This window comes from Pempheris klunzingeri, chromosome 1, assembly GCF_042242105.1.
Source record: "Pempheris klunzingeri isolate RE-2024b chromosome 1, fPemKlu1.hap1, whole genome shotgun sequence".
NCBI classification, from domain to species: Eukaryota; Metazoa; Chordata; class Actinopteri; order Acropomatiformes; family Pempheridae; genus Pempheris; species Pempheris klunzingeri.
The window spans coordinates 4055799-4082625 of NC_092012.1; the positions used below are offsets into that span (position 1 = coordinate 4055799).

Here is a 26827-nt window from a genome sequence, read left to right on the forward strand (position 1 = left end):
CACACACACACACACACACACACACACACACACACACACACACACACACACACACACTTGTAGGTTTGCTCTCCATCTGGGAAAGTGCTGTTTAGACTGACAGCGAATGGTTGCAATATTCTTTTAATGAACTGTTCATTAAAATCTTTGCTATAGATATATAAACACTCTGATCTGCCATCTGACAAAAACAAGCCGCGTCCTCATTATAAACAGCACGCAACAAACAGGACAAATTAGACTGAACGAAAAATAACCTGAAACCACAGACAAACAAATGCTTTGTGTCTTTGTGTATGAACTTTCTTTGGACCTACCACAGTTTATTGGAGACCTCCAGCCTGTTCAACGGTGTGAAGCGAAGTTTGTGGAAACTGGCTTCTTCTCTGACTGGACATAACAAATATTATATATTATATGAAGACTTCCATTGATCAACATTTACCTTTCCGTGAGACATAGTTTCTGTTTGTATAAAAATCACAGACAGGCAAATGTCATCATGCCACAAAGGTTTTCTGTGTGTTTTACAAGAACATATCGATCTCTGATGCTGCAACAAATTCTGGCCATAGCTTCCTGCTGTGAACCAGGATATGTTGTCATGAGATTGTGTCTCATTGCAAATAAAGGAGAAGAAAGTTAATGGCTAATTAGACCTCAGCACTGAGCCTGAAAACACAGATCTTTCTACTTCAGCACGCTGAAAGAAAAAGGTCTCCTGTAGATAATCCCAATTAACTTTGTGCCTATGATATGTACCAAGTCATTTAAGTTTGTTTTTACTTGACTACCTAAATTCTTTAGCTTACTGTTTGTTCCAAAGGAAAACAGGTTCTTTTGAACCATCTATGGTGCTGAATGACCTTGAATAGATGTTTGTGTGTTGCAGTCAAAACATTAAAGCAACTAATCTGAGAAGAATAATGTAGATACATTATGAACTACTTTTCAAAATGCCTGCATATTCAGCAGAGGTGGAACAGTAGACAAAAGTCATGGTTCAGTATTTCTTTGCTTTTATTAAACAAATTATGTCTCTATCCTTAAAAAAAAGTACTGCTGCAACCAACTATTAACTAAGTAAAATTTACTTAAAAATAAATAAAATAAAACAGATATCCATTAAGGTGCAGCGTTTAGAAAATTAAGTGTACTTGAACTGTCCTGCACTTTGCTTTCACAACTACTAAGCTAAATCTGCTCTGCTAAATTAGCAGCAGTCGCTCTGTGACGCACACGTGTGCTCAGAGATCACTTCACGGGCCTTTTTATCAAAGTTCTATATTTCATAACACAAAAAAACCAAACAGAGAGACCTACATGTACAATTTCTAGAAGGAATGCATGTACCGTCGCAGCCTAATATTTGGAATGTGCTCTAGCACATGAGTGAAAGTGAACACGGGCATTTTTAACTTGACGTTGTTTTCATTTGTCTGTGTCGCTGAGATCTGACATTTGTGTCGGCTGCTTTTAGCTTAATCACCCCTAAGTCACCTCTTCGCTGGCGCCAGCCTCTGTCAGTTTGTGTTGGCTGCCTGCCCACCACACACACACACACACTCTCACACACACACACACACACAGAATGACACACACTATTTCCTCTGCCAGAGTGCGAGCACATGGCAGCAGTACCTCAGATGAGGTAATGGGCCCTGACAAATGTCCGTCACCGAAAAGTCAAGGGCTTCGTGGTCGCGCTGCCCTCGTTTCTTTCTTTCTCTCTGCAGAGTCCGTTTGTGATCGTCTGAAATGTCACATAATGGACAAAACCATGTAATGAAGGAAAAGGGGGAGTTCTTTCTCTCTCTCTTTCTCTCTCTCTCCTAATTATGCATTTGCTACCCAAGTTATACAAGTAAACTGTGACTTGTGAAATAAGAAAAATGACGAGAAACCCTGAACACTGCAGGGAGATTTGTTTTATTCATTTAAAAAGTTCATTGTTGTGGATGAATAATTGAAATCTCGTCGGCAGCAGAGGCTACCTGGATATTATATGGATGTATCTGTCCCATGTGAACGTTTTTCTGTCACTGTCTGTTGATAATTTTTCTATTCTGATAACCCACTATTTGTAAAAACATTGGCGAACTCTCCTTTGTTCCTGCTCCTCAAATATGAGCATCTGCTGCTTTTCTTTGTCATATATGACAGTAAACTGAGTGTTTTGGGCGTTGGGCTGATGATCTGTTAAAATTAGTAATCTGAATACATTAACTAGAGCTCAGGGGAAACTCCAAACAATAGAATTATAAACAAAACAATCAGTTGATTAATAGATTATCTTTAGTTGCAGCCCCAAATGTGACCAACATGAAACAGACATAAACAAACAGTGAGAGGAGGAAAATATTTTTGTTTATCCCCTGCGGAGGATTACATGTTGAAAGTTTTATTACCTTTGCGCCTGAGGAGACCTTTCATAATGTGATCAGATAAACAAACAAAAGACGGTTGTCAAGCTACAGTGTTGGCTGTCTTTTCACAGTTTTCCCAAAAAACCTTTTTAGAATGAAACGATTTCAGTCGACAGCAGTTAATTACAATTAATTACCGTAATGTGTCAGAAATAATGAGATAATGATGTATTGTTGTTAATATGTGACACCTTTAGTTAATGGAGCATGAAATAGAAATCATCTGTTCGCAGGGCCAGACTGTGGTGGACGCTCCTGCTGTCTGCGTGTCAAGTCTGCGTGCTGCTGCTGTTGTTGTGGTTAGCTCCGGTTTGGTGCACCCGTGGGTGCTGGTGCAGCTGCAGGTGGTCGCCAGGTTCCAGATGCAGGGAGGTTCGGGCTGCACCGAGCCTCCCGCAGCTGGCGATGAGGGAGGAGAGGGAGGAGAGGGGGCCGGGGAGAAGGATGAATGTCTGTGTTTGTATGTGTGCGAGTGTGATTGAATGTGTGTAAAGTTTCCCCAGTGTGTGTCAGAGTGAATGAGAGGGTTAAGTGATGGATTTGTCATCGCGCCCTCGCTCTCTGCAGTGTGACGGCTCACGGCGTTCTCTGCTAAATGACTCACCCTGTGCACACACACACACACACACAGGCACATATGCACAAACACCCACATGCATGTTTCTCAAATGGTTGTTATGAAACACAAATTTGGAGCACAGAAAAAAAAAAGTTTTAAGTGCAACATACTGGAAATCAACAAACGCACTACGACATCACAGAGGTGCGGTAATACAGTTGGACTAAATGCTTCACGTCTCCCTGACTCCTGGTGTGTCACCCACCCACCCCCACCCCAAGGTGAGCCCCCAATATGTCAGAGGGAGAGTGATGGGTCCTCGCCGTCGTTTAATAAAGATCTGCTCTGTGGCCTCGTGTGCATCAGTCACCGCCCGGGCAGCCAGAGGTCTGCCACACGACGGCCAGCAGCTCCAGAAAAACACTGCCGGGCCTGTAAAAGGGCTGACGCAGACAAAGTCCTGCTCCGGATCCAGGCCACAGCACGAGCTTTACTGCAAAAGAACAGAGGATGATCCAGTTTAATAAGTCGTCCAGTCTGGTGTTCGCTCTTTACAAGTTGTTTAGGTTTCTTTTCTTTTTTGCGGGAGAGAGAAAGAAACATCAAGGTTTGGTTTCAAAGGCAGCCAAAATCATGTTTCTGTTTAGGCAATGTGTTGTCGTTCAAGAAACAAGACCTCCAGTCGTCTTTTATTCTAATATCATGTCCAGAATATTCAGGACGTGAGATTATCACACAGAAGAGAGAAGAGAGAAGAGAAAGAAATCCTCCAGCAGGGAAAAATCAGGCTCTTTTTTTTTTAGCTTTGTTCCTTTTCATTTTCAATCACTTTTTTTTTTCCCCCCATTGCAAATCAAGGCACTTTGAGGATTGTCTTGACATTTTCTTGACACTTGTGGCGGATCCAATAAAAGGAAGATTAGTCATTTAGTTTGGTATTGATTGTGAAACATCTGTAGATGTCAGGATTTTGGACTGTATCGATTGTTATCTCGGATTGGAAGGGCACAGTGTGTCTTCTGCCGCAGCCTTTGTGGGTAATTTGACCTCCTGCTCTGCTTGTCTCAGCGTTATCAAATGATGATGAATACTTTGAAGTCTTTTAATCTGTTTATGTCAGCCGCGCAGTCTCCTGTGAGGTTTCCTACCTTTAGTGTGATGTAAGCCGGAAAATTGAGCGTTCGTTGAATAAAAGTAATAATGTGAGATAATGGAGAGGGACTGCTGTGTTGTAGCCGGCGGTGTGTGTGTGTGTGTGTGTGTGTGTGTGTGTGTCTCTGCTCAGTAGTTGTGCAGCAGACTGTTAGTGCTGCTCTGAGGTCAGATCAGTGTTTGTCCCTGACGGTGTGGACAGACTGTGGTTACAGTACACACAGGGCCTCCGGCCGGAAGGTAATTGTTCCTGTCGGTTTGCATGTCCGTGCTTGGCTGTGTGTTTTTGAAAGAGTGCGAGAGCTTGGTCGACCCTGTCTGACATATTGACGGCCTCATCCCTTTGATGTAGACACAAAGAGACAGACAGGAGCGCTGCTTCTCTTCCCTTCACTTGTGTGGCAAAAACTAACGGTTGCAAAATGGACACGAAAAAACATCCCTTAACATAGCAGGATGTTTAGGGGCTGAATATTTACTGTTGGTCTGAGTGTTGTGAAGTAAACGTACAGCAACATGAATGGCTCTTTTCACCTAATAAGGTTCCCACATTGTATCTGGATCTTGATTTTCTTCACAAGTACGAAGAACATGCATCCATCTGTGGCAGCGAAGACGCGTAGCTCTGAAAGCAAATGCATCTCTTTTCCTGCTCACTTTATTTCCAGCGTGAACACGTGTGAGATGTTGACGTGTTTCTTGTCAGGAATTTTCATTTTGTCCGTTTGCTTTGTGTCAGTTGTGCTGAGTTGAGGTTTTTTTCTTTTTCATCCGATTAATGTGATTTACTTCTGATTAATATGACAAATGGCGCAAATGTTGTACTCGCACAATTGTTTGGGTACTGACTGAAAGTATTGATGGCAAGTAGTGAAGTACTCGTCTACTTTAAGATAATTTCAAACATGACTGTAATTTATGGTGCAAAAACCCTGTATTTGCACGATATGTAATAATTGAGAACCGTGGCTTGTTTTGTTTTTCAGTATCGACCCTAATGACCTACAGACATGCACAAGCCATGTTTATCATTTTTACTAATTACGACCATGTTAAAAAAAAAAAAATAAATAATTTTATAATAAAAATTGTTGTGTTTTCTGATACATAAGCTCAGCTGGAGATGGGGGGTTTGAAATTAACATAAGCATCACGTCTGATGCAATACATCTTGATTTGCCGGTGTGTGTTTGTGTGCGTTTGTATCACATAAAGAAGAGGAGAAGCAGGAAGCAGCCCTAAAGCGTGAGGGTTTTTGGGAAGGACGAGGGAGCGCTGACATTTGACAGGCAGCAGCTCCTCGTGTTCGGAAAGCCAAGTAGTACAAAGCTGTCGACCCGCCTCTTCTGCAGCCTGCGATGTGTGACCTCCGGGCTGGACGTGCTGCCGCTGCTCTGACCTGTAAACAAGAGGCCTCGGAGTCTGTTTGACTTCTGTTTACAAGCTGCGGTTCACTCGTACTTGACCAAACACATCAAGGGACTCTTTTACACTGTGTTTGAGACCTTTTTTTTTTTTTATTTCTTCTTTGTGAGCATGATAAATGGCTTTCTTCAGCACAGTACACGCTACCTCAACACCAGCGTCCTCGAAGATCTTTTTTTTTTTTCTTCACCGCCTCTCCAAGAAAACAAGCCAAGGTCCGGTTCCACTTTGCTCTAAAAGAACGGACACGCAAAGGTCAACAGCGGCGTCCCTGCTCTTTCATCGCACTGAAAAGACTCAAGTGCGAGGTTCCTATAGATGTTCTGCTGCCAAAGCCTTTCCTCTTCCTCCCCTCCCTTTTTCCTCCTTTTCTCTCTATTCTCTTTTGTCGCTATTCTTTCTCTCCCATGTCACTGAGTGGATAAATATGCGGAGGCAGGTTTGTTTTTTTTTCTTGAGAGGAGAAAACTTGGGAAGATGGAGGGAGGGAAGCGGAGGAAGGACAGGAGAAGCAGAAATAAGTGGAGGTGGAAGACAGGTTGATGAGGTGGAGGAAGGGAGGCCGGCAGTGGCGGCGGCAGCAGCTTGCCTTTCAGTTTGCTTCACGGCGGCTGGCTACCTGCTTGTGTCAGTGGTTGCGTGGTGACCTTCGACCCAGGAGCTGGCGGGCTTCAGTGGCAGCGTCAGCTTTAATTAGAGAGCAACACGACTCGACACTCTGCAGAGCCTCTGATCCTCCACTGCAAACGCCCAGATTCAGGCCGGACTGGGCACCAGAGACGGCAGAATCGTGTTATGACAGACGAGCACACACACAGATGGGGAGTTCATGTAGTTCCCAAAGAAAAGACCCCAAGAGAAGGGCTGGGGATCATTTCAGTTTTATTCTACCCATCAGTTCTAGTTTGACTCCTGGTTCTGTTCATGCTCATCGAAACATGTTGGATGACACTTTCTCACATTGTTTTTCATAAACAACTGTAAGGTATGTGTGATAAATAAAGGAGCAAACAGACCATCATATCATATCAGATATGAAAGACACCCAGTAGGACGTGACTTGCCAACTGGCCAAACGGTGGATCATGGAACAAAGGAGTCCATGGAGTTAATGGAGGAGGAGTTAGAAATGTCATGTTTGTTCATTCTGACGGATGTGACTCTTCCTGGATTTAGTTTAGTTTCAGTGTTGTTAGCTGCTTACCGGAGCGGGTTTTTCCCTGCATCAGTCCAATGAATGATTTAAGTTAATGCTCAGTGAGAGCTACAACGTTACTGCTGCTGTCTTTAGATTTGCAGATGCTTCACTCTTTACATAATCACAATGGATGTGATGGTACCCGCAGCAGCAGAGTAAGCCGTGTCTCTATCACAGTGTTGCACTGAATGCATTTTAAACTGCGCCCAGTCTACCTCAGCAGATTAGAGACATTTCCTCTTTAGTTTTCACGCAAGGTTTGGTTTGGATTCTCGCCAAAGGTTGTTTTTTTTTTCGTCAGCTGTCTTTTCTGTGCGGGTCTCAAGACACACGAACCATCACTGCATATAAAATGTACATTAGGTAATTCGGTTCAATCATATTTTTGTTTTGTGATGAACAAATGTTTGAATATTCATTCAGAAAGAATGATGAATATGCAAACCACATAAAAAGGTATTCTGCCCTGTGTGCTTTGTTAAGTAACAGATTTTTTTATTCTGCGCTTTATTGTTTATCTATTTCATCACGTTAGTTTGGGAATCGTGGTCCTGTGGGTGTAAGCGGTCAAGAGGATTGTTGACATGAACAGTCAGTATCTTAGCCGGAAAAATTCTTCCTATTAGGAACATTTTCCGTTTTGCTCTCTTGTCCAACTGCTGTTGGTTTCCTCCAGCGGCTGTACATTCGGCCTTCAAAGTGCGCTACATTTCCAAGAGGATTAATTAGATTAAAGAGTGTTTGCTTGTGTCTTAGTGTTTGTGTTTTCTCCTGCAGAACTGTGTGGCAGTGTTGTTGTTTTTTTCTAAAGAGAATAATCAGTCGCATTAAGGAATAATGAAGGGATTGGTGGGCGGTTGGAGCCCGTGGGACCAGTTTGCTGTTTGAGGTTGCGACGTGAATCCACGCAGTGTTGACTTACAGTGTGTGTGCATGTTTAACGTGCCCCCCAACCTGGTCCGCGCATTAAATCTGCCCCCCATCAGGACTGCTGTATTTTGCCGCTCTGGCGCAGCGGCAGTGTGTTTTTGTTTTTGAGCTGTGTGATGGATAAGATCAATGTTTTTTGGGGTTTTTTTTTTGCTGAAGCACCTGATGAGAGGCGCAGAGTATAGGCACCCAACTGGAAGAGAGGAGTATAGAGGTACAAGACAGACAAGGTTAATGATTTTAATATAATAATGACCAGAAAGAAGTCTGCCAACTCATTAATTCATATTTCCCTGTTTGCTTGTATAAATCCCTGCTGTTTTCCCGTCTCCTCATTTCTTTGAAATCCATATAAAACCCCTTAATGAGTTTTCACATTGTGTGTGCCTTTTGTCTATCATTTTGACCTCCAGCTCGGCTAGCTTGCAGCATGGTGACTTTGGTTTGTTCACAGTGGATGTGGAATTAACAGCCGTTAAACCTGAGCAGGGATCAGCTTTTTCTTGCCAGTCTCACATACGAAGGTGAAACTGTCAAAACTGGCCTCACAGCAGCCACTCTGTGCAGCAGGTACAGCTTTCACAGGTGGAAGAGCTACTCTACACCACACAGGGTGTAGTTTTCTAAAAACACCAACATTTCTTCCACGCTAAGATATTTGTCCTGGCATTTGTTTCAAATTATGCATTTTGCCTGTGTGTGGTGGTTGAAAATTATGGTCAGAACAGAGGGGGATAAAAGAACAAGAAACCTGGAAACACTGGTGCAGTCCTTTTAATTAGACCAGGAAAAGATTGTTGTCCAGCAAAGGACGGAGATGTGAGAGAGAGAGAGAAAGAGGCGAGGGATGAAAAGGAAGCCGGTGTTTGGAATACAGCGGGGGATTAAAGACAGTGAGCGAGTGTTACAGACCCCTGGCCAGTTTGCTGCTGTAATGAACATTAGGGCTGCGGCATAAATTTAATGACCTGTGAAACAAACAGCGTGGCTGAGACCAGTGCGTCTGAATGCTAAGTGGCTCTATTATTAATACCAGCTCAGAGATGCCACTGTGTAAACACACTACAAGTCTCTTTCCCCTATGAGGCCCGTTAAACACACAGCGGCTGTGTGTTGGTGGTGAAAAGGCTCACCGCAGCTCTCTGAAACGGGGTCACGTCTTTCTTTGTACCTGCAGAATTAATGGCATGTCGCCCGTTAACAGCATACCTGCACTAACTAACAGGAAATAAATAGCATTGCAGGTAATGGCTGTGCAGGTTAGTCACCTTGATAATGAATAGCTTAGTGATGGGGCAGGTGAGCAAGGGGTAATAAATAGGTTTCATGCAGCTAAAAATTTGAAGAAGTGTTAATGAATAGCCGAGTTCATCCTACGCTGTCTGGTGGCATGTCATGAACTTGTGCATGATGTGTTAAAAGAGTAGACATTTGATTTAGACTGAAAATGTATTTGCACACGTTAGAATCATAGGACCTGAAACTATAAATAACATGTGAAAAGTACAGTGCAGGGAGAGGAGGATGGCTCATGAATAAATGATGTAATGTATTCAGAATATCTTTTGATTGTAACTGTTAAGTAGACATACAGTAAATCACAAGTCACCCTTTAAGTCTCCCCTGAAAACCTTGTTCCCTCCTCCGAACACACCATCGTTCTTCCTTGTGGATGTTTTTCTGTTTTCTGTTTATCTCCTGTCCAAACTCAAAACTAATAGTGTGTCAAATCAGAGTGGCATGGTGGTGCTAATGCATGTTCTTGGCATGCGTGCGTAGGTTCTCTCCAGGTTCTCCAAAGACTGCAAGTTAACTAAATTTGATAAAAGGATTTTGACTGTGAATGGTTGTCCAAAGCTACTGGAAGTACTCTGGTTTGGGTGAGGGGTTGTGTCTCGGTAGACCGTGCAAGAGGCAGGACATGGTTCCGAAAAATACAATTAATTACTCTTCTGCACATTGAAGGCAGACGAGGCTACTGACTAATCCTTAATGATGATGTTTTTACATCTATCAATACTACACATATTACTACACATTCATCCAGTTTCCCAGCAGTCACATGATAGAAATGTCATGACCTCGTCCCTCGATTGCGAATTCGAATTCTCCGGACACCTGTGTTCTCTTCAGACATTAATACAAAGGAGCTGACAGGGTAAAGTCTGGTTAATATCCAGTCCGGCTGATTTGGACATTTGTGTTCTCACGTGCAGCTCTTCCAGGTTCTGGCTTGTGTCAGAGGAGACTGTGTGTCGGCCTTGAGATTGACTGGCGCCCAGTCCAGGTTGTTGTCATGTGACTGACTTTAAGGCAGTTTGGAAGCAGGTCTGCAGATACGAGGAACGGAAGAAGCTCAGAGTCTGATTACGAGCGATACAGGCTTAATCAAACGATCCAGCACAGCAGGGAGCACAGGGGAGACCAGAAGAGCCCAGAGCTAACCAGATGTCTGCGACATGAGGAGGGATACATGACATGAGGAGGATGCTCGAGGCTATCAAATGCAATCACGATCCCTTGGAAAGGAGCCCAAGATGGCTCAGCAACCAGCCGGGGAGTGGAGGCGATCTGTCAGACGGTCCCTTACTCTCCCCCTGAACCCGACCTCAGGCTACCTGCTCATCCAACAGAGGAAATGCTAAAAACTGTAGGCTGCTCTTTGAGCAGGGAGGCAGCAGTGGGTTTCCATCATTATCAACACTGTAGTCGTGGTTACAAAGGGGGCGCATGTATGTCCCTGACATCTGAATCTGCCCATCTGTTTGTTTTTTCTCTTTGCTCTGTTTGTCCTGGTGTGTATGTGTGTACACTGGCAGATCCCGGGCCCAGCAGGACTCCATCTTGTTTTCCATCCCATGCTGTGTCTCACGTTATGAGGGGATAAATATTTGAAAAGCAGAGGAAGCCCTGTGTCCCCAGCTGCTGTGGCCTGAGGTGTGGTGGCCCTGCATTAGCTGCACCTTTTACCACAAGTTTTTCCTGCCTAAACATAGATTTCAGCTCAAAATGTACCTTGCTGCCTCGGCCATTATTCTCTGCAGAGTTTGGCGTGAAAGGTCACCAGCCAAGTGCGAGCGCAGCTGAAGCTCCGATGAATAAGTAATACCATCAGTGACAACAAGTCTGAATAGGACAGTAGAGATGCTAAGTGCTGGAAGGGTTTCGATAGAGAGAGAAAATAGGTGCAAGCTCCACTGAGTTTTCTTCAAAGTTTTAGAAGGAAGAAACCATTAATGATTGAAGATGAAGTAGTGAAATGGGGAAAATAAGACAAACAGTCAATCAGACTGTTCAAGGTGTTATTTTTTTGCGTCCTCTAAAAGCAGTCCACACTTTAAGTGCTCTGTATACAGTACATCACGTCGAGTAAGGGTTACATGACTGTATACTCACTGAATATATAATTAAAGCATATGTGTGGTCCCTGCTGTCCTCATACGTCTGTGTACTCTGGGCGCCTGTGTCCCAGTTAAAGGAGAAGTGGCACACAGTGGTGTTTTAGACAATAGCCCACGCACAAAGCTCCATGTAGAAATAGTTTCAGAGCTCGGTGAGGAAGAACCTGACTGGCCTGAACCAGAGCCTTGACCTCAACTCCATCCAACATTTTTATGGTGAAGTGGAGCGAGCCAGACCTCATCGCCCAGCATCAGCATTGGACCTCACTAATGGTACTGTGGCTGAATTCCTGCAGGCCGCTTGCAAAATCTTAAGGAGAGCCTTCGCAGAAGAGTTGAGGCTGATATAGCAGAAAGTTAATGCCTTTGGTTTTGGAAATGTTTAAGATGTATGGGTTGCCATGCTGCCTTAGAGTTATGAGTTACCTGGACTAGTTTGTTTGTATTTTATTTGCATAATAAAGGTGCATAATACAGATTCAGTATACAGGGGATTGTACAGGCATAACAAAAGAGCAAAAGAGTATCTCATAGCCTTTTTGTTAATCAAATCAGAAGGTACTGAACCATATTGCTCAACATCCTTCAGGAAATCAAAAGTACGCAACAATTTTTTTTCCAATTGTTCTGAATGTGATGAATAGAAAATTAAAGATGAAGTGACATGAAACTGGGAAACTTCCATTACTTGGGTTCGTGTTACAGAGTTTGATTTTACAGTGTAGGACATGTAGAAAATCACAGAATTGCAGAGCTCTCAGGAAAATGGGCTTAACATTCACCACGGCTGAAGCTGGTTTTTCAAGTTGTCTTTTTTTTTTTTTTTCCCTCTAGTGCTCTCCACACACACAAAACACACTATCACAGACTTTTGCTTCTCCCACTTCATCTCCCACCACGCCATGTGGCTCGTGAGGGAGATGCGGATTGTCTGTAGTGAGCCATCAATCACGGAGGTAACGACAGCTCCATAAACAGAAGGGCAGCCTACCTACTGGTTTCTGCTCGGCAGTGATAGCATTCACATCGTCCTGCAGCACTTCCCTTCCTTCCCGTTGACCTCTGCAAAGCTTCAGTGGCAAGGACGGGACGCTGCTTATCTCCACTCGCTGAATTTAGACACCCGATGTGGGTGGTAGGAACACCCAGGTGTCAGCAGGGATGTAGTGTTGTAAATAAAAAGGTGGGCAAACTGTGACCTCCATTCAGTGATCACTGTCTGGCAAACAACCACAATAGGACCAGAATTCAGTTATATTTAGGAAATACATTTAAAGGAATATGCCGCATTTATGGAGGACTGGAATTAATTATTACATAATTTGAATGTTGTGGAGCTGCAGCTAACTTACGCTTAAATTTCCATTATTGATCAGCCAGTCGATCATTTTCCTGAGTCACTGTTTTGTCTGTAAAATGCCTGAAAATAGTGAAAATGCCTTTGACGTTTTGCCAGTTCTTAAGATGACGCCCTTGATTAGCTTGTTTTGTCCCTAATCTAATAATATCCATTGTTCAGTTAATGTAATAGAGAAAAGCACATCCTCATCATTTTATGAAGCTGGAGCCAACAAATGTCAAGAATCAAGTATCAGAATTGTTTTTTTAGTTGATTGACGTGCAGCAGGTAGCTGCCACATTTACTGTGCTGCTGGTTTCATAAACAGCTTTTGTCCCTTAAAAGAACTGCATTTCAAATAAACCTTGTATTTTTTGGGTCTGTATTTTCTGGGTGCGTCTGTGAAACTCCTGAGCTCCTTTGTTCGGGCTGCCCTGTTCAGCCTTGTGTGTTTTGTTTTGTCTGTGTTCCGGCTCTTTGTATACAAACCCGTGAGACTAACAATGCCAGTTTGTGTGCCTTCCTGTGCCTATTGTCGCCGCTGCGTCTCCGTGCTCCCGCTAGCAACCACTCGTTGTAAGGTCGAGACAATAACCACGAACAGAGTGCCATGTATCTGCAGCGGCTTGACCCCGCGGCCCTTCCTGTTGCCTTTAACACCCCCTCCTCATCCTCCCCCCTTGACCTTTGACCTCTGCTGCAAAGACTTGTTGGCCTGTCATGTCAGAACAAGGCAGGGTGTGCTCCTGGCCTTCACACAACACACTAATTATACAGACCAAAGCCGGAACATCATTTAACAGCTTGGCAGTACGATGTTGGTTTACTTTTCATCTGATTGTGACAAGAAAAGCCAACTAGTGTGAAAGCTGTGAAGAGAAACTAAGCCGGAGTAGCTTATGTTAAAAGAAATGTGTTTTAAGTAGAGTAATGGACTAAAAGTTGAGTCGCATGCTGGCCATCGCCATCGTTCTTTCTTCCATCTGTCCTTTGCAACTCCTCCAGCACGAGCTGATATTTAGCCTGCTTGAGATCTTTGGGGCATCGGCGAGCTCACTGTTTTTAACCGTTCACCAATTGGTAAACACGTCGTGTCTCTTTGTGCACATCGAGAGCTCCCTATAACATCGGTATACGATATTATAATGAAACGGTATACTGGATGCAATCTGCTCGTAAAAGAAAAGTCCTCCGCACCCATTTTATTGTTCTTTTTTTTTTTTTTTGCATAAGTGTCTCCAGCGAGTTCTGAGCTGCATCTAAGAATTAAGATTGTGGGTGTGGAGTTGGAAAGAAGTGAACAGACTCTACTAACATAAGACACCCAGATCTCGGACTGAACTATGTCAGCGGTCCAGTTGGATTGTGGGTGATGGAAGCAGCAGATGTTGGGAAGAAGAATGTGTGGAACAAGAAAGAGAGTGTCTATGGTTTTGGCCATTAACAATGTTATAGAAGTCCTAAATCAGTATTTCCATATAAATGTTGGACAATATATTTGTTTGAGACACTGTCTTGGTTTTTATTAAAGTAACAAATATTTGAGAACTGAATTCCCCAACTCCTAATGTCACTGCTCCTGGCTAATTTATATCTAAGCATCTTTTTTTTAAATTCCTGTTAAAATTCTGCTGAAGAGCGGTAGACCTTCAGCGTTGGGCCTGAATTGGCACAATGACTAGCAGAGGCCAAAACACACAATGATCCTTTTTAATAATTTTCTTTCATCTCTTTTCCTGTTTTCAGTGTTCTGTGTCATAAATGAAAGTTTGGAGATGTTCAAAAAGCTTTTTCAATTAACTTGCAGACCTGGAGCTATAGTCTTTGTGCTGAGGAAGAAAAGCTGTAAGAGGGTACAGCTTTGAAACAGCCTGAACGATACACCTGTGTAACGAAGTGTGTTCATTCGATTTTCAGATCACCCTGTTCCGTTAGAAATCCTTAGAAAAGGCTGTGGCCCCAGTCCTTGGAACAGAGCTGGGAAATGAAACCTTGCCTGTCACTGAGTTATTGTCACCGAGGAAAGCTCACTCATTTCCCAGAGATATTATCCTCCCCCCTGCCTCCCCTCACTCTTTTCTTCCTCCTCCACCCTCCCGTCTCTTACATTGTTCTCCGGGATCAAGTTCATGGAGGTCGGGGACGGAGGAGGGTAATGGGACCCCTGTTCCCGTGTCTCAGGGCAGGTTGAATAGGTCTCGGCCCCTGCCCCCAGTCTCCTTACAGGCTCTCTGAATAGGACCCCGACTCCCCCTTTCCTGATTAGTCCGGTCTCCAGTTTCTTCAGACCTGCTCGGCTTGTTGACGGTCCATATCCATATTTCAAAGAGTTTAGATTCCATGTTCGCATGTAGACACATCAGTGTTCCCATAATACCTCGCTGCTCCTCCCTAACCCCACCTGCCACATGCACAGGCAGCTCTAAATCAGTACTTCTACAACAACTACTGTATCGGCTTCACACACAGGCACCAAGACACAAATCATTTAATCTGGTTGGGAGCTCGAGCATGTAATGTCATTTCTGTTTTTAATACCCACGAACTTTGGCATACTGATACAGGTGTGTCTGACGTTAAGCTAATATGAGTGGATGTTGTGCATTGGTCACAGTCGCTGTTGTAACTGTCAAGTGTTAAAAAATGACAAGAGGGAGACCAAACTGATTTAACTCAATGTGTTTATTTCAAACTAGGAAAAAGAGACTGTCAATAGCTTCAGGCATTGTGAGCTCTTCTCTACCACCTGTGGCTCTCATTTTTTGGTGACTGCGTGCATTAAGCACCACATTTAATTGAAAAGACTGCCATGACACTTTATTTTTGACAGCTGCTATTTTTATAGCTTCTATGTGAAGGGATTTTAAGAGATTATGGCAACTTTTAAATTCTGTTGGCAAACTTTTTTTTGGCAGAAAAATGGAACAAACTTGGTGCAGCTTATGTGATGCTCTCAGGCCGTTCAGCTCGATGACATGGGGTCACATTTGCTGCGGCGCAGCCAGGAGTGGTGCTCCTAGCTGAAAAGGATTTTGGTTGTGTTTGGTTACAGTGCTTTAAAAGACTGGAAGCAGACTGTGAGATGCAAAAGCAGCTTGCTTGCTTGTTGACTGGTTATGAGGGAGGAAACATGCAAATATTTAATATTTTCAGCTAACCCTGTTAACGGTCTGTTCACTTGCTGTGGTTACATGTAAATAATTTCCCTCTCTCAGTGCCCCAGTGTGCTAACAGGCCTCTGCAGCAGACACACGGACACTAAATTCAGTTTTAAAATGTGTTGTTGTTGTTTTTTTTGCACTTTTTTGATATTAATTTCCCTCTCTGCATGATAAGACTCTGCACCCCCGTCACACACACACACACACACATACACACACAACACAGTCACACTCTTCCAGACAGGCAGTTTCAGTTACTGTAGTCTCTGATAGCTTTGATGTCTGTGCTAATCCAGTGTATCTCCAGCTGCAGAGACGGTGTGGGTTTGTGTGTGTGTGTGTGTGTGTTGAAGGGAGTGAGTCTCTCAGATGTAATGATGGCAGGGGATACAATCTGAACATTTCTGCTCTCATTTGATTTCCTGCTACGGTGTTGGGCGTTTGCCCTTTCCTCCTCTCACCGTCTCTCTGTCTTCACGCGCACTCAGACCTGTATGTACTGAATTGCTGGAAGCTGCCGGGTCGTTGAGAGCAGCTGTGTTTGCTGCGAAGTGTCTGCTGGCTGATGCAGCGGTTGTTTTACATTAGCGGCCTGCAGGTCAAACTGCATCTGGCTGCATCTGAGTGTGGAGACGAACCCTGGGGAGAGTGTGGGTGTGTAGGTGTGTGTATATGTGCGTGAATGTGTGTGTGAACCAGCCCGTCCCCATGGCTGTAGCCTTTCCTAAGCGGGCTAAGTCTGGTGGCTAACCCTTAGCGCCTCTGCGTTTGGCAGCATGACTGCAGCGAGATTAATCCATTCCACACTCCATCAGTCACTAGGCACAGGTTATTAGTGCTGGGGCAGGGCAAGGCACACACACACACACACACACACACACAACCACACAAACACACACATACACAGCCCCCTTCACCCTTGTGACTTCGCCTTCTACCTAGTCCCCAAAGTTTGCAAAGGTGGCCTTGGTGTTGAGAGGCCATTTGTCAAAACCCAGCCAGAGTCTCCACTTGGCTCCTTTTAATAAGGCTACCTGGGCTCTGGGATTACACACACACACACACACATGTACACACTCAGGGCATGCACTCTGGTTTGCACATACACAGCTCTGAGTGTCAGGTGGTGCGTCCCGCGGGGCTTATAAAAGTCCCATTAACATGGCCCTCCTCATTGGTTCTGACAGGTTGATCAATTAGACCCCTCCCCCCGCTGACCCCGGGGCCGCTCTGACTCAGAGGTCAGACACGATGGATCGCTGGACCTGCTCACACACTCTCTCAACTCTCCCTCCCTCTCTCTCTCCGTCTCCTGTTATCTCTTGGCTGGTCACGGAGCAGCTTGTTCGTCCCGCCATGTGTTCAGCGCCGGGCTGATATCCCAGGGTGCAGTTGTTCTCCGGCTTTTAGGTGGAGGATCATACTTTACCTGAGACATGTTTCGATCTTATCTCTGCTCTCAACACGACCAAAACACACACATACACAGTGCTCCCCAGGAGGGACGTGTCTGTGTGTGTGTGTGTGTGTGTGTTTTTGTGCTACAGGCCAAATGGAACAGGCAATTCCTTTAATGTGACCATATAATTAGTGGGTTAAAGTTAGTCCAGCTTTTCCTCTTTGTTTAACTTATTTTCATAGATTTGGACATAGTTCCCCTCGATAGTAACATTTAAACAAGCTCCTTTATAACTGCTGAAATGGTTTAGTCTAGTGAGGCAGGAACACGAGCAGACAGTCGCACGCTGAACCCATTTAAAAAAAAAAAGAAAACAACAGCTTTTCTTTTTTTTTTTGTTATGCTTTGAGGATTTATAACCAATATTTCCATCTGGGAGTTTGGTGTTTTCGCTGTATGATCGAGCCTGAGCCCCTTAATGTAAACCCAACATGTCCCAGAGTTGCATTGCATGATGAATTTCTCCCTGTATGATTGCTGAACGTGCAAATGGCGGCTTGGAAAGAATCTCCTCTTCGCTTCAGAGTGAATCCCACTAAATCTCATTGATCTGTCTTTTCAACACTTTAGTGCAGGTTATCGTCACAATCACTGGACATAAAGTCTATTAATTTGATGACCTTTATAACCTAAAGTATACATATACGTCAAGCCCCATCACCGGTGAGACTTAAGGACTCTTGATCTTGACTATGATGAATAATAAGTAAATGAATCATCAGTAATGGAAATCTGGTGGGTGTGTTTGGGCGTTCTCGGGGCTTTGCAGGACAAAATAGGAATTTAAAGATTGCTCCAGTATCTGAGGGGGAAATCTTCATTCAGTTTTTTGGGCTCAGGAGATTATCAGGCAAGATACACTTAAATGTCTCCATTGGGAAATTTGTACCGGAGTCAGTCCTACATGCTGCATAGCACACACACACACACACACACACACACACAGTAGTTTGCATGTACAGCTGTACTGTTGTGTGGTCTGTACTGCTGCATCTCAGCTGTATGTCGAGCGAGGCACAAGCAGTGGAGGCTGAGAGTCTGCACTGTGTTGGGTAAACAGGCTGGTCTGCTCTGCGTAAATGAAGTTAGCTCTGTGTGTGTGTGTGTGTGTGTGTGTGTGTGTGTGTGTGTTTGGGGTTCAAGAACAGGATGAAAGAGAGCTTGAGATTGAGTTTGGTTAGCTGAAAGAGGAAAAAAAAAAACATTTGTAGGGCCTCTGAGTAAACAGCAGGTTAGATGGGAAGGAAAGACAAGACGCATGCGGCTCTGTAACCCCAGAAAGATGATCGGCACTTTAGGATCATCGGTGTATTATTTGGTTTATCAGAAAATATCAACATATATATATATAGAGATATATATTACTTACATACTGCTCTGAAATTTAGGAGGTATCTGCCAATGTGCAGTTTCCAAATGGTACAAAATGTGGGCCAACAGTTATTATGTGGCTCTGTGGCTGAAGTAAAAATTGCAGTTCAGTGAGAATATTTAGTTTTCTGATACCAGTGTAGGGATTTGAGAATATGGTAAATGTCAGCACAGTCACACATAAAATTATTAAATTGGCTTTCAGTGAACTGTGCTCTGCTGTTTTGCATAATGGCATCAGAAAACAGACTGTCAGTGATGTAAAGATGAGGATTTATCAAGATGATGCCACAATATGATGAGAGCTTTCAGTGTGGTAAGATTCAGCTGAAAGCCAGTAAATAATAATAGTGATGAGAGCTACCATTATGTTAAGTGTTAATTAACATGAAGATTATTCTTTTCTTTAAAGTCTTTAAAATGTCAGAAAGCGATAAATTGATTCTCAGAATAATTGCGGATACTTTTTTAAGTGTTTCAGCTGCTTTGTTTTTCAATTATTTTGGAAGAAGGTAAGGTTACATAAGTACAACTTCAATACAGTTCTGCTACAAGTCGATGCTACGATACTGAATTATCGTTCATCTCAATGAGGCTCCAAAATAAAAAAAAAACCATCAGAGGCTGTTTGCCTTTGAACAGCTGATTGAGTGAGGTGTAAAAAAACAGTTAAAATGATCCATGAAGTGAGAGAGGAGTCAAATTGAAAGGTTTAATGAGAGGTGTGTGTGTGTGTGGTATGGGGAGGGTGGGGGGTGTATCGCAGCCTGTCTAGGGACCCGGAGTGAGCAGTTCGGGGGAGCAGAGGGGTTAAGAGCGGTGTCACGCCCAGAGAGACGCTGCGCCGCCGCCCTAATGATGTCCACCGGTCTAATTGAATATTGACGTCCTGCACATGAGGGCTAAATGGCCTCTGTCTGCTTCACCTCCTCTGCCGGCCGGGGCTGCACGTTTTTAACCTGCTTCCACCGTTTGATTCCCCCGGGGGTGATCGTTAAATGTCCCTGTTACCATGGTTACTGGTCTTTCGTGCTTTTTTTTTTTTTTGATGCAGTGTTTCCTTTCTTTTTTTTTTTGTTTTGTCTTGTTGTTTGAGTTAAATAGTTTTTTTTTCATAATTTCTTACGGTAAGTTTTCTGCTCAGGAGTCAGAACACGATCGTACCACAGACACACGACACCTGAGAGAGCAAGTTTCCATCCTATCTTTTCTTTCCACGTCTTCCCTTGTTGTTGCTCTGCAAAACTCCTCCTCCTCCTCTTCCTCCTCTTTTTTTTATCTTTTCTTTCTTCTCTCTCGTCATCACCTCCTTCCTCCTCCTTTGATTCTATTTCTGTGATGGTGTTCCACTTCCCACCGTGCCTGCCTCCAGACGCTTCTCCTTTGTTGCCACGGCGACGCGTTCCAGATGGCGAGTGTCACGGCAAGACTGGGCCCCGAATGTAGTCTGATCGCAACACACACACACACACTCGCACACACACACACACTCATGCACAGACGTTGGTCTGCATATATACACTGAGAACAGACTGAGACACTGGCAACGTACATTCTGTTCAACACTCCCAACCCACTCAGATGCTGGTGGACGTGCACTCTGCTCACAGGACACACACACACACACACACACACACACACACACACACACTCAGCAGTACAGTATAATAAAACCTGTGTCACAGCCACACAGGAAACAATCTCTCCTTTATGTGACCGGGATGTCATTAATCTTGGCGGAGGTTAACAAATGCACTTGCATGGAAGGTATATTTCATAGGCAGACAGTCGACAATGGGGCCATTGTGGCGTCGAGCTGCAGCGCCGCGCTCTGCATTCAGTCAGGACCTTTTGGTTGGCTCCGGATCCGCGGCTCATGTCAGGGGTTATGTTTCATCTCCCAGATGAATGTGTTTATGCGGGAGGAAACATGTGAAACACGGAGCAAAATCAACGTTGCAGCTGTTTATTTATTTTTGCCACAAGAAACCACGATTTATTTTTCTGAATTGGGGGGGAAAATAAATGCGTTCGGCTATTTTTCAAAGTTTGGCCTTGTCGCTATTAGTCAAAACCAGAGCCAGACAAATACCCTGCCAGTGCTTTCTGGGTGCAGCAGGCCGACCGGGCCAGCTCGGCCCTGATTCACTGCTTTCCAAGTTTCTCACCACAGCCGCTGTAGCAGCAGCAGCAGCAGCGGCGGTGGTGGCGGCGGCGCTTCCATCTGAGAAGTGGCGAGTCTTCCCAGTAATCCATTAGACTTCCATTAGCTCCGATTTGTGTGATTAGTTCTAATTAATCAGTTCAGTCTGTGGCCTTCACTCCCCTGCGCGCTCCTCACATTTCATTTCTAACCTCATTTCTCAGCTCTCCACCGAGTGAGAGAACGAGGCAACGACCGAGTGAGCAAATCAAAGAGCGAGCTTCAGGTCTGCCGCCGGTGCCGCCTTTTTGTCCGAGGCACACAAACACTCAATACTGCTGAAGCACCAGACCCACACAGGCTGAGCCGGCGCTCGGACTGCATTATAATGCACTTTTCTCTCGCCACGCTGAATTAATGGGATTTTTTTTGGGGAGGTGTTTTTATTTTCAGCAGAGATCCTTTAGGAGCTCGGCTGTGTTTTAAAATGAACCAGGAGGGATTGAGATCTCATGTTTTACACATCTAGAGTGTGCTCGGGCTCTGGTTAGCCCCACTCGGCCCTCCTGTCGAACAGTAAGTATTGATTAGCGCTGGAGCATCCATCCCTCACTGTAACAAAGCTTATTGATGTTTGTGGAGCCCTGATTTCCCCTCGGTCAAACACCGTACACAGCACCATCTCTAAGTGACTGGGAAAAGTGCTCTGAATGCGGCGCCTGTCCCAAAGTAACCGCAGAATAATGGAGCCAAAACCATCTTTTCATGAGTGACTCTGCTGCTCTGAGCTGCAAAACTCAAATTATAATTAAAAGGATTTTTTGGGGGCCTTGTTGCAGTAGGTCAGCTTATATACTGAGGTATTATGTGGTGATAATCTATCTTCCTTTCCTCTGTTGTCAGCCTTCGTCTGCCATTACCACTATTGTGATAAATGAAAGCTCAATTTATCAACCAGCCACCACTCGATTTCTTTTTCTCCGTACGGTTTCCCCGCCCCCGCTCCCACATCTAACCTCCGCATGCTTCGCTTTATTTCTTCATCTGTTTTCACCCCCCCCCTCCATCCATCCATCCATCCATCCATTCATCCATCCCTCATTCCCACTCAGCCAGATCGAGGCTCTCTTTGTGTCTGCTGGGGAAGGCTGAGATGCTGCCTGTCACCCGGGAGCTGCAGACTCCCATCCAGGCTGCCAGAGGTGGCCCGGCTGCTGTCAATCAATCTGTATCCTGTGTAGCAGAGCGGGTGGGGGCTGACATGAGATGTGGCTCCCTACTGTTTAGAAATTCACTTATTTTTTTTTTCTTTTCTAGCGGCCTGCGCAGTCAGTCGTGTAGTTCTGGCTTCTAAAACTAATTAAACTTGATTGTGACTGTTTAAATTTGAAGCGCCTGCTCTGGTGCATTAAACCAAGCGCTCCCTATTAACGTGTAAACAGTCTGTCGCTGTCCAGTCATCGTGGCGCATGCGATGATTAACCATCTCGTGCATTTTCGCTAAATATTGTGAGGAACCTGAAAGTACACAGAAGTGTAGCATCTGCATGTCCTCTGGGGGAAGAGAGGCCTGTTTGTTCATGCATCTTGTTGTGGCGTCGTTACATCAGCTTCCATGTATATTAAGCTAAAAATAAATAAATAAATTGAATTTAGTTAAGCTGTTTCTCTCAATTTAAAGTGTTTCCACTGAACTAGAAAGAAACATCACTGATTATTAGTTTAGCACGTAGCCCTGTTGCACCATTAATTGTACAAATATACTATTAGTATATTGTGATTGTTTTTCTCTGTAGTCTGTTTTAGTTATGTATCAAACATGTCCGTTACATTAGGCCTCACACAGCCTCAAAGCTGCTACAGTCTATATTTTTTTATTAGCAGTAGATGAAACACATTCCCAGATGATTAATAATCACCCAACTTTGCTGTTCCTCTCAGCTTTATGTAGTTTTTTAGCACCTTTGAGTTCTTGTTTTCTTGTTTTTACTCTCATCAACCTCCTTTTGAGCTGTTTTTAAACATTAAAAAGTAATGAGTGCTACTGTTGCTCTTTGTCTGCTGGATGTGTAGATGAGCAACTGTTTGTAAGTTTGCCATCACGACTTTGTCAGGTGACACTGTATCAGTCTTGTGTGTGCGGCTGGTTGCCCCCAACCTGTGGAGCTTTCTTAGAACCCAACAACAAGGTTATGTTCACATTCAGTGTTGCTCAAAGTCAAAGTCAAACGTGTTGAATTCAAGCGGGGTTTTAAAATATTTTCGATTTCGACTTCTTCCCCGTCTTTGCTGGCACCTTGCTGCATATCTTGCCGTCTTATTGCCCCCTGAAGATCAGTGTCACCAGTGTATCATCACATCACGTTTACTATTACTGTCTAACTTTTTTTATTGGACTATTTAAATGTTCCTAACTGTGCCCAAGCCAGGGGCACAAACAGACCCGACAGACAACATGCATCAGCGTCTGTCATGTGGAGACACTTTGGTTTTGTTTGCAGTCGTTTAGTTTAAAAACAGATTCTGGATGAAGCTGTAAAAAACCGTCAGTAAATAAGGACACAGGAGGAAGACGATAAGCATTAAAACAAGACCTTCTTGCTGCAGCAGCTTTTAGGAAATGCCATGCTGAAGAAAAGGTGCTTGACTTCAGTCATATTTTGCTTCCTGGTAGTAATTCTGCTTCACTCATTAGAGTAATGTTAACGTAGTCTCGCTCCCTCCGTCTCTGCAGGACTCCATGGTTTAACGGCTGGGGGTTCAACCTGCCTCGGGGTCAGTCTTTGCTGGATAAATGGAACCTCGTCCCTGAAGGCATCGACATCCTGATGACCCACGGACCTCCACTCGGTGAGTTCAATTAACCAATCACAGTCCCCTCATCACCATATCTAATGAGGTTGTGACTCATTATTCAAAATCTGTATGAAGTCACTGGAGGCATCGCAGCAGGCAGTGTGTGTAGATGTGTGTGTGTGTGTGTGTGTGTGTAGATGTGTGTGTGTGTTCACTAAAGTCAACACAGTTTTCATCTGAATCCAACAGTATCCAGAGCGAACAATCTGAGCACACACTATGATTCAATATTGAGTTTATGAAAAAGAAAATACATATTGTTTGGTTATAGTTTTTTTTCACTACAGACTGATTCAGTTTTCCTTCTTGTGTTCGAGCCTCAGTTGTTTTTTCCCACCTTTTTTTTTTTTTCTGTTGCACTCTCCATCTGGCTTTATTGAGTGATTTCCTTCCCTCTCGCCTACGGAGGCTTGCTGCTGCTGCTTCTGCAGCAGCCGCTGTGGTCGTTTGATTGCATGGAAACTCGATTTTGCACCAGTGTGACAGACACTGCAAACGATTGGAGAGAGACCATGGGAGAGGAGAGGAGAGGAGAGGAGAGGAGAGCAGGGCTGAGGGGGGAGGGGGTGACAGAAGATGTAGGTTGGCTCTCCAAAAGAAGAGACGAAATGGAAAAAAAAGCAGGTTGGCACGACAGTGGAAGAAATACCAAGAACGGGCCTCATCTGGGCTCGTCTCAGAAGTCTGTACGTTAGTTTCCCACCACCAACATTTTCTTTCTCATGGAAATAAAACCCATTTGGTACATTTTTGTGTGTCAGCACCCACAAATAGAAAATGTCTAACGGTGTTATTTTGCAGGTGATAAAATTATAAGATGAAAACGTCAAGTCAGATTTATTGATCATGTGACCAGAGTAAGAAAAGTTAACCAACAAGACAATGGTGCAGGATTCAGTGTCAAAGAATAAAAAGAATATTTGGGATTAGATCTGTAAGGTCTTTTCTTGAGTTGTCTTTTAGCAACAGTTCTGAGGGAATTTGAGGTCCCTGTTGTGCAGTTTATATCTCACAGGCTTTTATTTTGAAGGATACGAGAGGGAGGTGAGGATCTTGAGAGTCGCTGCCTTAGTCAATGTAGAGTGACATAATCAAGCTTTCCGTCTTGGTTCAGACTGCGGAGGCCCCTCTGTGTTGTTATTTTCTAATCCTACAATCTTAATTTCTTAAGATTGTCGTAAGTATTGGTGCAACTCCAAACCCTCGGCTGCAGATTTAACGCTAAAGATTAAAGTAAGTGCTCTGCAGATAATGAGCGTAATTGACGAATACCTTTTCTTTAAGATGTCCAGTGTAATCGGTAACACCAGTTTATTAACCAGGAGGAACGTTTCCTCACTGTGGCAGCTCTGTTTCACTGAGGGTGTTTAAGTTACTGTTAAACTCAGATTTTTGGGTTTGGGTTCGGTATCAAGCTGACCGCGCTGGATGAGGAAAGGCTGTGAATAAGAAAGCCCCAGGAATTTGTTTGAAACTGTTCTTTCAGTGAGTTTTCCTCAGTATGTCGACCATAAACTGTGCCTTTGTTCACAGTACGGCAGACCATAGTCAGAGCCTCAGAGTTTAGAGTACAGCAAAGCATTTTCACGCTGGGAAGGAAGTCAAAGATTACAAAGCACTTCCTCCATCGTCCAGCTCAAGCGAAGGCTGCAGACTTTACACTTGTGCGTGGCAAAGAATATCTGTTTTCTGATTGTTACGTTTCAACAACAATATTCACAAACTGCATTAATGACAGTAAAAAACCAAATGGTCCGACATGATGAAGGCACCTGCTGAGTTTGATAAACCACATCACAGCTGAGAATTTTCAAACAACTGTCTGTCTGTGTAGGTTTCAGGGACTGGGTTCCCAAGGAGCTGCAGCGGGTCGGCTGCGTGGAGCTGCTCAACACGGTCCAGAAGAGGGTGCGACCCAAGCTTCATGCCTTCGGGGGCATACACGAAGGTACTGAGAGTGAAGGAAGCAAAATGCTGTGTGTTTTGAGAGTGAAAGACACCGTTCCTCCTCTTAAAGTACTAAGTAATGTGTTAATGCTTCCGTAACATTAATAGAATTATTGTGAGCTTCAGACCCTTAATGAACCGACTCCAGAATATCATTAAACTCAAACAATCGATTATCTCATAAAACGCTTTTGTGTTTAATAGCCGAAACCCACATTGTGTGAGCATTTGTCACCTCTAAGTAACAATGGAAGCGTCTTAAACTGAAGCTATCGATAGCAATTAGTGCCGAGTGATCAAAGAACACTGTCAATTTATGGAAACACCTGGAGGCGAGAGTACAAACAGGGAAATACATTAAGGGGAGCGAGTTATTTAGGGAACAGTTCATTATAAATGTCCTCCCCTAACTGGATAGTTTCTGATGTTGATGCCCCCTCCCTCCCTCCCTTCCTCCCCCATCAGGCTACGGTATCATGACAGACGGCTACACGACGTTCATCAACGCGTCGACCTGCACCGTGAGCTTCCAGCCCACCAACCCCCCCATCGTGTTCGACCTGCCCAACCCCTCCAGCTCCTGAGACCAGAGGACGGGGGTGAGGGTGGGGGAGGGGGAGGGGGAGGGCAGGAAAACTACTTTTTTTTTTCTATAAATATGTCGAGTTTAAAAAAAAAAAAAATTCTAAGTGTTTCTTTGCAAACTTTTGGTCTTCTCCAAGCTGGTGTTGAGATTGAGAAGATTTGGAGACATGGGGTGGGGTCGGGCGGGGCGGGGCGGGGAGTTTGTCTGGGAGGGTTAAAGGAGAATACCGGTGTTTTATCTTTTCTAAATCTGCCGACGATGCTGGTTTCCCTCTTCGATTTCTGTTGCTTTTCTGCACAGCGTAGTTGCAGACATCAGGGCTTGTTTTCCTGAAACACCTTCCTCATAGTGAGACCAAGAAACTTTGCCTTTTCCTCCTGATTTCATCATGCAGAGTTGAGCATTTTTATGTCAGCGCAGCGTTACGCTCCGTTTCCTGTTAATCAACTGACAGCCATGGGAGGAAGCGGAAAGCTCATCCAGGAAATAATCCATCACAGATTGTGATCGCAAATTTACAGTTTCATGCTCCAAGGAAAACAAAACTTGAGGAATATTTACACACTTGTCCTCTCTGGCCTTCCGTACCGTAGTGCCATCACATCTGCCTGTCTTTGTTAATTCAGGAAGTGTGTGTGCAAAAATGTTAAAATCTAAAGTACAGTGTGCGATGCAAAACAAAAACATGGAGGGGGGGTGTAAAAGTGAACACTGAGTGACACCGGTATTCTCCTTTTTCAGAGGGATTTTGTGGTTAAACAATCTTGCTCTTGATAAATATTGGTCAGATCTGTAAGATAAATGATGCTTTGTGAATTTGTACAATTTCTTATGTTGGGTTTGCATTGGCCAGACAATGGATGCCATTGTTTTA

The 26827-nt window shown here is 44.1% G+C and overlaps 1 protein-coding gene across 2 annotated transcripts in view; it reads left to right on the forward strand.

The window, feature by feature from the left end:
- mpped2a (metallophosphoesterase domain containing 2a) overlaps positions 1-25961 on the forward strand; it is a 62786-nt gene extending 36825 nt beyond the window's left edge. For both annotated transcript variants that reach the window (XM_070829688.1, XM_070829696.1), the window contains exons 5-7: positions 23299-23414; positions 25255-25368; positions 25833-25961. In XM_070829688.1, coding sequence (XP_070685789.1) covers positions 23299-23414; positions 25255-25368; positions 25833-25951 — 349 coding nt within the window. In that variant the 3' untranslated portion in view covers positions 25952-25961. The remainder of the gene's footprint in view (positions 1-23298; positions 23415-25254; positions 25369-25832) is intronic.
- Positions 25962-26827: the final 866 nt, after the last annotated feature.